We start from the raw sequence: 16,496 nt of genomic DNA, 5'->3' as shown, positions 1-16,496 counted from the left end.
TTTTTAATGCAAATCCATTTATTGACATTTGCACATTTATGCTCAATGAACATCATCTCCCCCCAAACCATCAAATGTTTTAATCTGCACCACCAGCCGTCTGCATGACCCACAGACACAGCAGCTTCATCAGCCAGCTGTTGGATTACTGCCACAGCACTATCTCATCGGGGAAGGCGTGTCAGTCCCCGAATTACTCAGCGCCCCTTTGTCCTCGATCGGTGCCCAGCCAGCGACACTCATGGCGGCTGCACCCGTCAGGCAGCGCTCCGGACCGGGGGGACACCGGGCGCAGCTCCCGCCCTGCTACTATGAGGGATACCTGGAGAAGCGAGGACCGAAAGAAAAGGTAGGCTCGGCCGCCGCTCACCGACAGTGCCATGTTGTTCCTGTGCGTGCTGTAGGTAGTGGTGGTCAGTGTGAGTGTATGGATGTGTGTGTTTGTACCCCACACCGGCTGATCCTCCATTCCCGGGGAGCTGTCAACTTCCTTATTGTGCTAGAATGGGCGAGGCGAAACTACACTGGAGCTGCTGCTGGGATTGTTTGTCACACATAGCGGTAAACTCCGGGTTGGCAAGAAAGCCAAAACATGCAACAATTTCTGAACTAATCGCAACGTGTTAATCGAGGGATCTCAAATGCTGTCAAAACGCTGCGTGTCATTACATCTCATCAGCGATATGTGGTTGTGTCCCTTGTCTTCATGGCAAATCCATGCCAAGTCCTGACTCTTATTTTGACACGCTGTTGTGACAATCTCATCCCTGAAGTGTATTAAGATCCAAGATGTGGATACAAAAGTTGCACACAGTGGAATTGGCAACACTGCTCAAGGATGCTTTTTATGTTGGTACTATTTCTCAGTGAGCTGATGAATAAAGGATGGGACACCCTCTCTTGCCCCTTCAGGCCCACCCGCCTCTCATTAGGCTCATTTTAATGCAACACGGACATGTAATGTGAGCCTGGCTCAGGTGCAGGGTATAGCAGTGATCCGTGGTCACAGATTGACAGCAGCTGGGCCTCACTCACCGTCCATCTCTTGGGACAGGAAATGTGGGGGTGATAAAAGAGAAAAATCATTAGCACAGATGTGAAAAGCAGCTCTGTTATTGTCACAGCAGCTCATCCCTTTTTTTCCCCCACATTTGCTTATTTCCGTCTTTATGTGACAGGCATCCAAGCGGCTGTGGACCTGTCTGTGTGGGAACTCGTTGTATTTCTTCAACAATGCAAAGGACACTCATGTAAGTTCCAGACTGTGCACCTTCCTCATTGTGATGTTTGTGCTTCGGGGTGTGCTGATAGATTATTGTGTGTGTGCAGTATGTGGAGAAGCTGGACCTCAGTGGGTTTGTGTCCCTGAAAGATGACTGCAGCCGAGACAGAAACCTGGAGGCGGCCAGACTCATCCTCCGCATGAAGGATGGGGAGACCAAGCTCACAGTACGCAACTCAATTCACACACACAAACACAAAGAAACACACTTCAAAGTACTAAAAGTGTTGTCTTCTTTCCAGGCACCCAACTTAGAATCGCGGGAGCTGTGGAAGGGTTTCCTCTACTCTGTTATAGATGTAAATATTAATCTTTTGCACACCTGCATCCCTGTACCAGCCTCTCTCTGCTGCTCTGTCTCATAAATGCTCTTTTTCTCATTGGATCACAGCTGAATGTACCATCATGTCTCACGCTGCTGCCGGGGCAGCTACAGATGCTGAAGGAGGTGGTGGACAAAGAAAGATCAAGACGGAGGTCTCGCAATCCTGCTCGAGCTCCTCCTTCACCTCTCTCTGTTCCTTTAGTAGGAGAGATCCCAGCGTGAGTTCTCCTGCACTGGTAAGATGCACAGTAGATGCAGTACCTTTAGTGCTTTGTTGTAATATGGAGTGTTTGACCTGCAGGTGTTTTCGTCCGGTGTCCCGAACGGAGGCTGAAGTCCTCTTGGAGAGACACCCAGACTGTGGCAACATGTTGCTCCGTCCAGGCAGAGACGGATGCTCGCTGGCTGTCACTACCAGACAGGACCTCAATGGGTAAACACCTGCTGAACATCTGGAACCCACGATTACAAAAAAACATGCACACCACATTGTGTTAACATGTTGTAAGCTGTCTGTTTTCTCCAGGTCAGTGTTCAGACATTACAGAGTCACTCAGAGGGACCAGGGTGGTTATGTCATTGACGTGGAAAATCCTGTAAGTGCCTAATATTAATTACACATACAGTACGATGTTACAACAATTCATTGGATGAATTTAGAGAATATGTCATAATATACTTGACTTGTTCATGACTGTTTTTATAGGAGAAACCTTGTTCTAAAGATCTTACATGATACTGATGCTCCGTATTTTCCTACTTTTAAATGGCCATTTGTCCAATACGTTTCAGGTCCCTCCCTAATCATTGATTAAACCCTAAAAACTCTTTGCTTTTTAACAAAATTACATATTTGCAAGTGTTTATTCTATTGAAACGATCCCCGTCTGCTTTACAATGGCTTAGATGTAACATTACAGTTACTTCCTCTCGAGTGTATTGACTTGTAAAGTCCCTGACTCTCTATCAATCTCTTCACTGCTTCCTGTCACTCAAGCACACCAGCTCACCTGAAATTCCACTTAAACACTGTAAAACTACCCTACGCTACACAATGTCCCGTCTTTGGAGTAATAGAGCCATACGTGTTTGAAAGGAAAACCAATTCTGAAGAATAATGATGTGGAAAGTCCCTCCCTTCAAATTGACAGAATTGGTTCCTCATATTTGTGACTTACAAAACCACAAAAGTCTGGATCCGTGTTTTGTCATCAGTACAATGCAGCTTCATATTAGAAATGCTTAACCATGAAGTTGACTGCTTATTTTGTTTGTGATATGTCTTTGAGGATATAAAAACAACATATTAACAAGTTTAAAAAAAACAACAACTTTTCACTGGAGGGTCTTTGATAATGCTGGCCTCAACAGTGATCCTGTATGTTGAACCAGTGCGCCCCAATTATGAGGTTAACAAGTGAAGGGAAAGAAAGCAGATATGTTTTATGAGAAGTCAAATGTATGATGCTGTGAAAAGCTGTCTGTGTTGTTTGCTGTCAGATAAAAACCCCATTTCTGAAGTGACAACTTGTCAAAACAAATATAGATCCATGTTCATGTATCTTGTAAAGGTAATTTTGAAGTTTCAGGGATAAGACAACAACTCTGCACACAGGAGATCTTATAAACATCATTTGAAAAAGAAATGCACAACATAAAAATGACAAAAATGAGTAGCGAGATGTGTCAAACAAGTAGGAGGCACATAAAACAGAGGTTTTGTCTTACAGATTCCCTGTGCGACGCTGCATGAGGTCATTGATGCCCTGGTAGAAAAGACAGCAGGAACTTTACAGCCTTTCTTACTGGAGGAGCCTTACGAGGAGAATATCAGTGAGACAACAGACACAACTGCCAAACTTTTGCCTGTGTTTTGCAAGTAATCTATGGGGCTGAACAGTTTGCATTTATTTGTGCCATCAGCATATGTTTCTGCCAATGATGAAAACGGAGAGAGGATCCTTCACACTGCCCCCTCCAGCCCCCTGCCCAAAGCTCCAGCCCTGCCTCCAAAACAAGGTTTGTCTCGGTCGCATAAACCACATGCAGCCTGACACAGACAGCATCAATCATCACTGCTTTCATTCTGGTGCAGATCGCTGGTCCACGAGCCCCCTGTCCAGGTCCCCTGCCCCAGACCGACGTATCCTGACCTCACCGGTGCCAGCGTCGCCCACCAACCCGATGAGACGCCTCATCCTCTCCCCTTCCCCTCTCGCACAGAGTGAGTACATGATGTTTCTGCATATTCACCATCTGCAGCAGACACAGTTTAATCTCAAAGTCTGTCTACTGTCTCTCCACAGCACTCAATGAGGAGCTCAAAGTGAAGCTCGAGAAAAGACGAGCCAGTCAGGAGTGACTCATTCATGTGGAAGGACTTCCTGTCACAGCATTCTCAATCTTCAGTGCCAAACCTCTTTTCACTGCAGCTATGTACTCATCCTGTGCCTTCTAAGTGGAAGACAAGGGACTACAAAACCACCGGTTTCTCTTAAGGAACTACAAAGTCTCCTGGGTTCATCCTTTTCTGTCTCAGTATGTGATTGTTGGACTTTATGTGCGTAAACTGACTCTGGTTAGTTCCTTAAGAGCAACACTGGTTGGTTAACACTGGATTAGATTCATGCAATCTCATAAAATGCTGCCTGCCTTGGTTAGGAAATGACCCACTTGTGCTTTGTCCACTTGCATAAAGCTGTTTACAAACCGCCTTCAAGCAAAAACAGAGACTCAACAAAACACAGCCTACAAGAACTATGAATCAATATGCTGTGACTGCTCAAAACCTTATTGGAGAAGCGCTGACACATACCGGACCACCAGCTGAGCCTCATGTTTTTCTGTCTGAGCCCACGTCTGGGCGCTGAGCTGCTGATGTTACTGCTACAACACTGGAGAACAAACAAACCACAGACTGCCAGGATCAACACCAGAGCCACAAACTCTGACCTGAGTCACATTATCTGCCCTGAAAGTCAAATAATCCAGGCATGTTCAAGCTTCAGCTCAGCAATTCTCCTCTTTCACCTCATTACATGTAGCATGACTGGAAAAAAAATGAATACAACTGAGCTGGCCGGAAACTGACAACTGCACAATCCTCTGCCCGCTGCTCTGAGTGCAATTTGTGATTGACAACCAACCACTGCTGTATTGTTGATTCAATGACTCTGTAGCTCTTTTACCCCTCTGACTGTACTATTGGTGCATATTTTGAAGTGTTTCCCGATTCTATGCTACGTGTGTATGTGTGTGCTATTGTAATGGTGCTATGACTCATCAGCACTCAGACCTGCCTAGAAACTCCAGGTGATTTCTGTTCCTCCTCAAGAAAATCGGTCAATGTGAGGCTGCCCTCTAGTGGAACGGCTGTCAACTAACGGAACAGAAACCTCAGCACAAGTACCAAACACTTTGCATAGATTGACCCCTTTGTATTACAAAGTGACCCTGACTTTTGACTTTATTGCAGTATTATTTCACATCCTGTATTTCTACCTTAATCGACCGACTACAGATCTGAAGGTGCTTAAACGACAATAAGTATTTCTACATGTGAAACTCATTTGTAACATTTCTGTGAACTGGCCAGTCCTTACTGATTAATGTCAAACTGTGATAAACTGACTTTTAAGTGTCTTCTTACAATGACCAGTTTCTCGTATGTTTGTACATGATGTGTTGTGTCTACTTGACCACTATTGAAGGACTGTGTTTGTTAGATATTAAGGGCATTAAATTGTTTTGCATGGATCTTTTGTCCTTTGTTGTGAATTGATCATTTTCAGTGGGAGAACGAGGGAATTAAATGATGTCAGAATAAATCACTACTGTCAGATGAAGGCAAGAGAGAATGATGAACAATCAGTCCAGTCAGGTTTTAAGATGATCCGTCATGAAGACAATATTAATGATAGAAACACAAAAGAAAAGATTCTATATTGTTTTAGTTAACTGCTTATTCCATTCACAATGATCGTTGTGTGTTATTTCATATCAAATCATCAGGGGCCTTTTACTCAGTCATCTCTGATTTACTTGTAACTTTTTTAAATTCAGAAACTATGGATAATTTAAAATGGTATCTGTGAATTATTAGATTTATATTATCATGTCCTCCACCTCTACTTGGCTGGGAACTTCCCCTCCTGTTCCCACTTCCCTAATCAGTGGGATGAGTTGGTGTGCTTATGCCTTACTCTGGGTAATCAGCACATCGTGGACACCTGCAGTGGGGAGTGATTCACCTACTCGTTGTCTTCTTCTACCATAACAGAAAGGCTTGGATCTACATTTGATGCTGAACCCTTGTCCCTAACTCAGTGAGTGTACTCACACCAGTCTCACTTTCTGATTATATGTTGTTACTCTGCCTTGATCTAACCAGTGTTTATGTCTAGTTCTCTGTCACTACTCCCCACTTGGACTCCTGCCTTGAGCTGATCATTTCATCCATCATCCACTTGGATTCTGATGCAGCCGTACCATTCACCGTGTCACACGTAGCATCAAGACCCACCAGTTCACTGAGTCTCTTCCATCCACCTCCTCTGTTCCCATGCCTCCCTGCTGCTCACCCAGTTGTCAGTTAAGTCTCTTTTTTTTCATAGCATACCATAGTGTGTTTTTAGTGTTGCTTCTGGTCCTGTCCTGTATGGAGTTATGGTTGCTGTTAGACACAACGTAGTACTGTGCAGTGTTTTCCACCATCATGTTTTGGTGGCGAGTGTTAAGCCTGATATTCATTGATTACAGTTGATTCCTTACTTCTGTGAGCAACCCAGTGACATTTTCTGTACACCCCTGTAAAAGTTGTCATATAGCTTATTACAATAGTTTAATTGTATTTATTCTTTCTGTGCCTGGGTCTTTGTAATTCCTGTGACCCTATAGTCCAGCCACAGTGAGATCTGTTCTATTCCAGGTCCCACGGTTCAAAATGGATCTTGCCAGTCAGAGTATTTTATTAAGTCAACATGAACAACTCCTTCATAATCTGAATAATAATCACTCTATTAAACAAAGTTTCTGAGTTAACAGTAGCTGATTTGCCCACTCAAGTAACCTTGCTGTCCACCCTTGTCTGTTTCCAGTGTTCACTCCTTCAGGTCAGTCAACTCATTCCTGTTGCTGAATTTGTCATGGTTCCCTGGTGTAGCGAACCTTTGTCCCAGAAAGATGTGATGTAGACTTAGGCTTGTGTCAGGCTTTCCTAACTCATGTCTCTGGTCTTCAATATGCAGCCCCTCACTCACACTACTGATGGTGCTCGCATAGCATATCTGATTAGTTTACTTAAAGGGGAATTTCGTTTTTTTTTTTTTCTTCAACCTGGGGTCTGTTTTCATATGTACTTTGATACAAAACAGACCCCAGGTTGAAAAAAAACCAAAACGAAATTCCCCTTTAAAGGCACAACTAGAGAATGGGAAGCTGTGGTTTGGGAAAGTGGGGCAGAGATCTGCAACTCCTACACTGCCTTCACCTCCGATGTGAAGGTTTTTGGGTTGTTTTTTTGTTTTTTTTTTACCATCCAGTGGTGGGCCAAGATGCCAGCACCTGCCTCCTCCATTTGCCAGAGAAGCTGCTGCGTGGCTGAGTTTCTCATCAAGTTCCACACACCCTTGCTGCAGAGTCCCGATGAAATGCCGAGGCCTTCCAAGAGGTGTTTTATGAATCACTGCGCAAGACCTTCAAGGATGAAGTGACAGCTTGTGGTGTCCAGACTAGATCAACTCGGCCGCAGTTATCTGCCTGGATAACTGCCTATGAGAGCACTGGTGAGAGGGAGGGTTCTGACTATGACCCCAGCTCCAACAGTATCTTTCTCCTCCTCATACCATTCCCTCAACTTCACACGTCCTCTATTCTGAGACCGTCCATGCAGTTAAGTCAAACCCAGCTCACCCCTCAAGAAGAGACCCACCAGAGGTCCATAAATGCTCGTCTATACTATGGCAAACTGGTATGGAGCCATTACATCTCCAACTGTTCATCTCGACTGGCAAAAGGACTGTCTCACCAGCAACTGGCTCACCAGTCTGTGGAGGCCTCCAATGACTGCACCTCTCTGCTTCCCTCTGCTTTCTTGACCTGTCCCTCCCTGTGAAAGCTCTTTGATTCCAGAGCAGAGGCAAGTTTCATTGATGGTAACCTGATGAGATGGCTTCAAATCTCCACTGGGCCACTGTCGTCTCTACTGGAAGTGAAGTCCTTAAATGAATTCAGTCTCACCCAAGTCAGCCAGCAGACTGTTCCTGTCGCTCTTGTCCTGGCCAGTAACCACAGAAGAGGGTACCTGAGACTTGAAAGAAGTGCAGTGAAATATTTCATCGTTCATTTAGAGCTACTTTGTACTGATTTGCAGCAACCTTTCCTTCTAAGGGGGAAATTGGGCACAAACCTGCCAGCAAAATGCCCCTCAGGCCATAGCAATTTGTCTCTTTAATTTCTTTCTGATTTGCAATTTTAAAAGCTATTTTCTCCTGATTTGTGAAATTTGAAAATACTATTGCATCTTTTCCAGAAGGATATGTTATATCAGTCTAACTGAAAATGGTGACTTTTACTCCTGGGAGTAAGGCAATTAATATGCTGCAATCTGGTAAATTTTTAATGCAATGTACATTTTGTGCACCTGCTTGCCTTTTTCTTTGCAGACATTAATGGTGGAAATGTTTTTAACTGGCAAATTATGTTTTCCACAGTAAATTAAGAGGTTGTATGAGTTCATAATTCATATTTATGTAGTAAAATAAAGAGCCATGGCTGAAGAAAGAAGACCCGACCCTGTCATGATTGCATCTATTAAATCTGTTATATCAGCTTTATGTATTTTGCATATTTCAGTGCAGGTGCAACATTAATAAACATTCCTCCTGTTCATGCAGGACTGAAAACTCCCAGAACACGCCCCTAGGTAACGTTGGTTCATCGCTCCTGTTTGGACATGTTGGCCTGATTTTCTCTCTTCCAGGTGCTTTTGTCTGTCTTTCCTCGCCCATCTTGAGCCAGCTGTGCCCTCTACCGACAGATAAGAGTCTGAGCGAACAATGAAAACTTAATCAGATCAGGGGTCAGAGCTCTTTACCGCCTCTACGGAGGTTTGAAGGGGGGCAGAAAAAAAAAAAAAAAAAAGAAAGAAGGGGGGGGAAAGCTGTGCGCGGCCAAGCGGAGCAGCAGCAGCCAGCCTTTCAAAGCCTTTTCACGGCGGGATTTGAGCTGAGAGGCTCCCTGTAGTACCGGAGGACCTGCTCTGTTTCTCCTGGAGGACCAACCGGAGACGGAGCCGTTAGAGAAGTGCTGGTTTTCTTTTCTTTTTTTCTTCTAAGGAGTGAACCTGCGGACCGCGGAGGAAGCTCGAACCAACGTCTCTCACATCTCAGGGTACGTTGGACGTTAGCCGCTTTTATAGAGGTTTATTTCACTTAAAGGGCTTTTTAAAAAAAAACAACAAAAAAAAACTAATGTACTTTTACTGTCAGCCTGTTTGTTAATAAATAGGAAACTGTTATAGAATAGTGTTTAGGCAGGTGTTTTTAATGGAAGTCAGTGTTGTTTTGGGCGTGTCAGTGCGCAGGTAAGTGATTAACTTTTGATAGGAGTGTTTGCTAGCTAACCTGTACCAGTTACTGCACCCTGCTAGCAGCTTCTAGTGAAGGTTAGCTTTAAGTAGCTGTAAATAACTAATTCTGCTCAAAATAAACAAAAACAAGTGGCGTGCACCTGACTATTCAAGCTGCATTATTTTACCACTTTATTTTTTACCAACTTCCAACACACTTGCCCACTGGCTTATTTTTGACATTTGGTGCATGCATTGACTTTACACCGTGTGTGTGCAGATGGGTGTTGAGTAAACCTGCTTTAGCCTCGGGGACAAATATATGAAACATGTTGTCAGGGCTGCATTCTCTAACATGCCGTGGCTCATCAGTAAAACCTCGCACACCTCAGTTGGGAAACCAGCAGCACACACCCACTCTCCAGGTTGTAGTAACACCGCTGGACCAAATCCCTGAAAACAACTGCACCTTGTTGTTACAGCAAGGTAATGAAAGGGGAAGCAGTGTTAGGGGTGTTTGTTACATTGTGTGTAGACTTATCTGGGTTATGGCAATGATCACATGCTTCCTGTGTCTCTGTGTGTGTGTGAGACAGTTTTCGAAACAAACTTTGTGCAAGAGAGCTCTTCTCTAATCTACACCAGACTTTGGCACTTTGTGATTCTCTCATTGTGTTGGTGTTTGGGTCAGCAGGAGGGCTGAGGTTGACATCCCTGCACCCCGCTGAATGCCTTTCATGGCCCTGCATTAACATCACTATGGCACTGACAGAATTACTGCCGCGCTGACTTTAGCTCACTCTGCCCTTTCTGCTGATTCTTTTTTTCTTTGTTTTAACACTTTTTAAATGTTTCTCCTTGCATCGCATTCTGTTCTGTTTGGTGTTTTTGCTGTACATATTTTAAGCTTTTTTTACCTCCGAGCTCTCTCATATGCGAAGAATCGATTGTGATATCCATACAACCTTGTGTCTTTCAGCCCTCCTCGGCTTTGTTTCTCTGGTCTGTGCCATCTATCTCGCCATGGACAGCCTGCTGAGCGGGGCCAGTAAAGGGGCCAGTGCCCTTCAGACAGCACAGACCTCATCACGTCATAGATGCCACTCGCTGTCTTTACCCCTGTATGACTGACTGTTAGGGAAACAATAAAGCCTAAATTCCTCTTAGCTTGAACAAAGGAGCCATGCATCCGCTGCTGTCCCTCGGTGTCTTTTGGCTGCTGCCCCTGGCCTTGATGCTGGAAGAGGACTCACCGCTCGACTGTGTCCCCCGCAGATCTGTGCCCTATCACAGTGAGTGTTGCTCTTTGTCTTGTGTAACCCTGACTTCCAGTGTGCCAGCTCGTGTTGGCTCATATCGTTTAAGTTTGGAGTGACTCATCAGGGAACAGGTTTTCATTGCTGGCGGTTGCTGAGTTAATCACTCGTATGCTATCTGCAGGGGACAACGCTCGTCTGTTTCGTGAGGAGGGCGTGTTCAATTACTCCACCATGCTGTTGAGAGAAGACTTGGACTTGCTCGTGCTGGGTGCCAGGGAGGCAGTGTATGCGCTTGACCTCAATGACATCTCCAAGAAACATGCTTCAGTAAGAACACCTGTATCAGTGCGGTCAAGGACAATTTTATCTTGGAGCAGCGCCCATTTGTTGCCGACATTAGCCTTCTTTTCAAAGTTCTTATCAAAACTCTCTTGGCCCACAGCTACAAAATTTTTATTTACAAACTTGTGCTTGATGATACTGTGTGCCCCGACTCTTGCCTCTCAGGCTACATTTGCACTGAGGTTTTAATTAGATCCAGACAAAGGGTGCGCACCAATACGTATACTGTCATACTATTTTTTAAGTCAAGAAAGGATTTAAATGTCAAGAGCAGTATACAAAAAAAGGAAGGATGCTTCACTACATCGCCTCACGTTTTGCAGTATACAAGCCAACTTGCTTTTATGACCATTTTGACTCACAATCCTCTATACAGCGGAAGATACATATGTGTATCACACTTGCTACGACAGATGACGGCTCATTTTGTACTAGAGATTGCAATGGATATATGAGCAAGATGGCCAAAAGTTAAGGTGCAATATTGCAACCAAGTAGTATTTTGTCAAAGTAAGCCTGATGCATGAAACTCTATGTACTTTGGATGGTGCAGTAAGTTCTGCAATGAAAAAGAAAAAGTATGTGATTTGTAATGTAGGGGTGCTTTGAGTTGTGGGAAAAGTGCTGCCTGAAAGACTCACGTGAGGGAAACAAAGCCACTCTTAAATATATTCATTACCTTTAATTAAACTAAGCAACAATAGTCTAAACTTTTACATAAACGTTTCCTGAGCATCTACTGTTCAGTGACCTTCTAACATAATTTTACTGTCATTGATGCACAACCAGAGAAACAGCTGCATCCAGCTAGAAACATGAAGCCTTGTAATAATAAATGTAGAATGTCTGTGTGGAACTTTGGCCATAATTTTACATGTATGACTAGTGATAAATGTATATTTATTGTATTAGATCCCCTGTTTACACATGACCTCTTAGGAAATTAGAAAAAACATGGTCAAATATAAGAAGTTTCATATTAATTGTGTAAATAAAAACACTTCAACTGACTTTTAAAGCTTTTGTTAGTAAAACTAATACTGTTAGCATTATTAACAAAGCTGGCAAACAAACAGCTTTGCAAGAAGACACTACGTGTAAAGTACTAAATCACCTAACACAAAACAAAAACCAACCAGCTGTTTACAGCTGTTAGATCTGCACTTCAGATACATTTGCAAGGCATTGCACCTGCTCATCTCCACTCCTATCATCTGAATAACTGATTTGTTTGCCTGATAAAAAGTGGAAATGGTTTAGAAGTGCTGCTTGCAGTGCTCTCTCACGCTCTCTCTACATTGTTAGTTTTCAAAAAAGGCATGAAAAATGCCAAAAGAATGTACATTTATTCATTTCTTCAGTAGAAAAAGACTTGACCAGAAACAATGTGACTAAAATTGTTGTTTTACTATTTCAGGTTAAATGGGAAGTGACACAGCAGCAAAAAGATGATTGTAAAAATAAAGGAAAAGACCCAGAGGTTGGTAGTGTAGCTATTAATTGCACTTTTTGCAATCTCAGATATATTGCATGATGAGCAGATGCAGTCATTGTTCTTAAATGCATTGACAGACGGAGTGCTTGAACTACATCAGGATCCTGCATAAGACGGAGGATGACAGGATGTATGTGTGTGGAACCAACGCTTTTGATCCAGAGTGCGACTACATGGTGAGAAAAACTCAGGGCGAGAGAGATTTGCCATGCTCATGTCTTTTCATCAATATCAATATGATAAATCAAGGATAACTGCAGGAATAAACGATGTGTTTGGTGGTACAGTCCTATTCAGATGGAGAGCTGACTTTTGAGAAGACGGCAGAGGATGGTAAAGGGAAGTGTCCGTTCGATCCTTTCCAGAGATATGCTTCCATCATGGTTGGTGAGTAGCAATTATTCCAACAGGAAAGAAACTGAGAAAGAAGTTCAAAACAGCAAAAATGTGCTCATGTAAATCTCTTCTCAAACCAGATAACGACTTGTACTCAGCAACTTCTATGAACTTTCTCGGTTCTGAGCCCATCATGATGCGCAGCTCTCCTATCTCCGTACGCACCGAGTTCAAAAGCTCCTGGCTTAACGGTACGATATGATGGTATTCAGGGAGTTTTTTTTAGGAAGTTGCTGCATTAATTCAATGTCTTCACTGTCTTGAGTGAGTCAAAGCTAATGTCTTTTGTTTTCTCTACACCAGAGCCGAACTTTGTCTCCATGGCTCAGATGCCAGAGAGCGACAAGAGCGAGGAGGGAGATGACGACAAAGTCTACCTGTTCTTCAGTGAGACAGCCGTGGAGTGTGACTGCTATAACAAGCTGGTTGTTTCCCGTGTGGCCCGCGTCTGCAAGGTGATAAAGAGTTCACAGTGCATGCATTTGCAATGACAATAACGTATAAACAGCACTTCCTCAGTTGCCCCCTTTCCGCCGCTTGATTATGCGTCCCGTTTGTTTTTATGTTTTTGCCTTTGTCTTTGTGGCGTTATGGCGTCCCTCAATGCTCACAGGGAGATGTTGGAGGTCTGAGGACTTTGCAGAAGAAGTGGACATCCTTCCTGAAGGCTAGAATGGACTGTCCGGTGCTAGAGTCCCAGCTGCCGTATATTATCCAGGACACATACCGCTGGTGTGACCCAGAGCAGCACTGGAAGCACTGTCTTTTTTATGCCGTCTTCACACCTCAGTCGTGAGTTGACTCATAAACGCGTTCATGTTGGAGGGAGGAGGGTTTCTTTGTGCTTCGTGTTTTTTGGCACTCCGGTTGGCTAAGTTTTCTTGTGTGTGTTTCAGGGACACATCAGACCTGTCTGCAGTGTGTGCGTACCGCGTGTCAGACATCAGCAGAGTGTTTGAGGAGGGAAAATACAAGAGCCCAGTCCTCGTAGAAACCTCTTTTGTTAAGTGGGTGATGTATAGCGGAGACGTCCCCATCCCTCGGCCCGGAGCTGTGAGTCTGCCCAATATTCAAGTTGTGTTTGGAGCAAAACAAAGCCTCAAAAGGCAACTCTCCTTTTTTTTTTTTACGAGTGACCCAGCAGGAAGCTGATTTCTTTTGTTCTCTTTACTCTGTTGTTCTCTCTTTTCTCTTTCCTCCCCTTCTTCTCTCTCCAGTGTATAAACAATGAGGCCCGTAAAGAGGGCATAACTCAGACCCTGGACCTCCCAGACCGGACCCTTCAGTTTATCAGAGATAAGCCCCTAATGGACCAGACTATCCAGCCAATAGGGGAAAAGCCTCTACTGGTGCGAAGGGGAGCTACATTCACACGCGTCATCGTTAACCAAGTGCAAGCCGCAGATGGCGAGAAGTACCATGTGATGTTTATAGGCACCGGTCAGTGTGGGAGCGTTTTGTTGTTGTTGTTTTGTTTTTTTGCATAAATACCACTCAATGCCCCTGCCTGTATATATTTCCTTTAGCTGTTTTTAATGACTTGACAGCACCTGTGGTAGATGCTAGACTGCATGTCACTCTGTAAATATGACATTTTGCTTTTTTTTTTATGAAAAGATAACGGTACATTACTCAAAGCTGTGAACTACGATGGAGAGATGTTCATCATAGAGGAAGTGCAACTCTTCCAGTCAGCAGAGTCTATCAAGATTCTTCAGTTTTCTAATGTCACGGTAATTTAAAATCACTCTCAGCAATTTAATGCCTCCTTCCTGTTTAAGTCTATATTCCTTGTGGGTTATAGTAAAATCCGTACATAAACGTCTTTGTTTTGTGCATGTGTGTGCTGGATCCATCGTGCACAGGGTCAGCTCTATGCAGGTTCAGACTATGGAGCAACACAGGTACCACTGGCCACCTGTGAGAGGTCCTTATCCTGTATGGACTGTGTACTGGCCAGAGACCCATACTGTGGCTGGGACAAGACTGATAAGAAATGTGTTTCTGTTTCTAATTCAGAAAGGTGAGCAGCAACAACTGACTGGTCAGTTGTAAGCAAACAAAATTACTCGCCAGCCGGATTGATACCTATTGCATTTGAGGAATTTCTTAAAAGTCTACTCCACTGTACTAAAATCTTTAGATTGTGGACAAAAGTAATGCATTTGAGAACATCACATTTTTGATCAACATCTTTCACCATTTTCTGATAATTTAAAGAACTAATAATCATTAAGTGCAGCCCAAATAAGCAGCAGTCAAAAGATGTGTAGCAAACAGTGTTAATATCTGTTTTATTCAAACTAAATTATAATTATTGCATCTTCTGCTTCAGAGAGTTAATACAGAGTGTGAAAGGAGGAAATGCCTCTCTTTGCCCAGTAGCTGGTGAGTTATTGTGCGATGATCAGTGCATATTTACTTTTGGGATATAAACTGAACCTGCAAGATTCTGCATGTGGTTCTTTGTGGGCTGTCAAAATGAAAATGCTCATGTAGATCTCTGTTAATTGATTTCAGACCCTGTCAAGCCTGAGGATAAGTTCATCTGGCCGGGTGGTAACCTGAAGCTCAGTTGCCCTTCGCCTTCCAACCTGGCAGAAAAAAGCTGGGAGCGTGATAACCGCCGCCTGACATCCTCAGCTCGTTTTCAGCTTCTACAAGACGGACTGCTTATTCTCAACTCTTCAGCTAGCGACACCGGTTGGTACCGCTGCTTGTCTGTGGAGCGCTCCAAAGCTGGCGACTACACCAGCACTGTGGCTGAGTACCAGGTCACAATAGATCCAAAAGGCTTTGGTAGGGACGGTTCGCCGCTGTCTCCCCAAGCACAGACTGATGGCCCCTCTGTGGCTGGTCTGCAGGCTGTAGTTGCGCTCCTTGTGATTGGACTTGTCGCCCTTTTCGCCTGGAACTTTTACAACGGCCACCTACCTCTGCCCTGGAACTGTGGAAAGAATAGAGCACAACCCCAGGGGACCCAAGACCAGGAGGCTGTAAACTCCACTGTGACTTACCGAGATGCTCTGCGGCCTGCACTGGCTGAAAACAAGCCTCTGGTGTTGGGAACGGACAACAACGGCAGGAACAATAACCACACTGGTAGAGAGGCTGCACTCAATGGTGCAGGGGAGAATGATGCCCCGGAAGTCAACCTGCCATCTCTGCAGTACATTGATGACGAGTCAGAAATTTGAGAATGTCAAGCAAAGATGCAGTTTTCTACTGAGTGTCAAGTGTTCCAGTTACCCCAAACCATGTCTTACCAGACACACTGGATATAGCCGTTCAGCTGTAATATTTGAAAGAGGCACCGACAGCAAACAATGACAGTCCAGGTGTTTGAAACCTTGTTCTGAGAGACTGTTAACTGTTGAGACTGAACACAACAAAAGATTTTATAAATCTTTCGTCCAAACATGAGATACTAGAAATTTCTTTTTAAATACGAGTCTATTTTCTAACTTTCCACTAATTGTTTTAAGTCCAATTATAGATTGAGACAACGTGTAAAGACTTGTACGATTTTCACAGGGAATGTACAATAAATGAAATTGAGCCACTTCGTTTCTAACCACTAGCTACAAAGATTTTTTTTTTTTTTTTTTAATCTCCTCCTTGTGTTGTTGCAGTGTGTCCAAATACAGAGGAGTTATATTTTAGCTTTCACCAAGACTGGATTTGCCAAGAATGTGAATACCAGATGTTTAAGTAACCTGCAGTTATAATTCATCTTGTGCTTGTGTATGACAGTGTAGTTTTATAAGAGTGAAGTCTTCTTATGAGGTCAGACACTCAGTTTTTTCCTCTAAGAAAATTACTTGAGATTA

At 43.7% G+C, this 16,496-nt stretch overlaps 2 protein-coding genes across 2 annotated transcripts; both read left to right on the top strand.

The window, feature by feature from the left end:
• The first annotated feature begins 75 nt into the window (after positions 1–75).
• On the top strand, positions 76–5,363 carry stap2a (signal transducing adaptor family member 2a). Its single transcript, XM_022190752.2, has 11 exons — positions 76–349; positions 1,179–1,250; positions 1,330–1,449; positions 1,525–1,581; positions 1,674–1,825; positions 1,909–2,040; positions 2,134–2,203; positions 3,338–3,440; positions 3,531–3,626; positions 3,703–3,831; positions 3,914–5,363. The coding sequence occupies exons 1-11, from the start codon at positions 242–244 to the stop codon at positions 3,967–3,969; spliced, it is 1,095 nt and encodes a 364-aa protein (XP_022046444.1). The 5' UTR covers positions 76–241; the 3' UTR covers positions 3,970–5,363.
• Positions 5,364–8,574: 3,211 nt separating this feature from the next.
• Positions 8,575–16,228, top strand: sema4e (semaphorin 4e). Its single transcript, XM_022190754.2, has 15 exons — positions 8,575–8,996; positions 10,154–10,466; positions 10,615–10,760; positions 12,193–12,255; positions 12,348–12,446; positions 12,558–12,657; positions 12,747–12,857; positions 12,970–13,121; positions 13,280–13,458; positions 13,563–13,719; positions 13,884–14,106; positions 14,284–14,399; positions 14,532–14,689; positions 15,002–15,054; positions 15,187–16,228. Exons 2-15 carry the CDS (start codon positions 10,358–10,360, stop codon positions 15,861–15,863), a joined length of 2,343 nt encoding a protein of 780 aa, XP_022046446.2. The 5' UTR covers positions 8,575–8,996; positions 10,154–10,357; the 3' UTR covers positions 15,864–16,228.
• The last annotated feature ends 268 nt before the right edge of the window (positions 16,229–16,496 follow it).

The sequence above is a fragment of the Acanthochromis polyacanthus genome, chromosome 9 (genome assembly GCF_021347895.1).
Source record: "Acanthochromis polyacanthus isolate Apoly-LR-REF ecotype Palm Island chromosome 9, KAUST_Apoly_ChrSc, whole genome shotgun sequence".
Lineage (NCBI taxonomy): Eukaryota > Metazoa > Chordata > Actinopteri > Pomacentridae > Acanthochromis > Acanthochromis polyacanthus.
The sequence above is the reverse complement of the archived record's forward strand: the minus strand, read 5'-3'. Positions and strand labels throughout refer to the sequence as shown.

Excerpts from the sequence above, each read along its gene's own strand:
- stap2a (XM_022190752.2), top strand. The coding sequence starts at position 242 with ATGGCGGCTGCACCCGTCAGGCAGCGCTCCGGACCGGGGGGACACCGG. Across the intron at positions 1,251-1,329 it reads ACAATGCAAAGGACACTCAT|TATGTGGAGAAGCTGGACCT; the intron begins GTAAGTTCCAGA and ends GTGTGTGTGCAG. Across the intron at positions 1,582-1,673 it reads TCCTCTACTCTGTTATAGAT|CTGAATGTACCATCATGTCT; the intron begins GTAAATATTAAT and ends ATTGGATCACAG.
- sema4e (XM_022190754.2), top strand. The coding sequence starts at position 10,358 with ATGCATCCGCTGCTGTCCCTCGGTGTCTTTTGGCTGCTGCCCCTGGCC. Across the intron at positions 10,467-10,614 it reads CAGATCTGTGCCCTATCACA|GGGACAACGCTCGTCTGTTT; the intron begins GTGAGTGTTGCT and ends TGCTATCTGCAG. Across the intron at positions 14,400-14,531 it reads TTCAGTTTTCTAATGTCACG|GGTCAGCTCTATGCAGGTTC; the intron begins GTAATTTAAAAT and ends CATCGTGCACAG.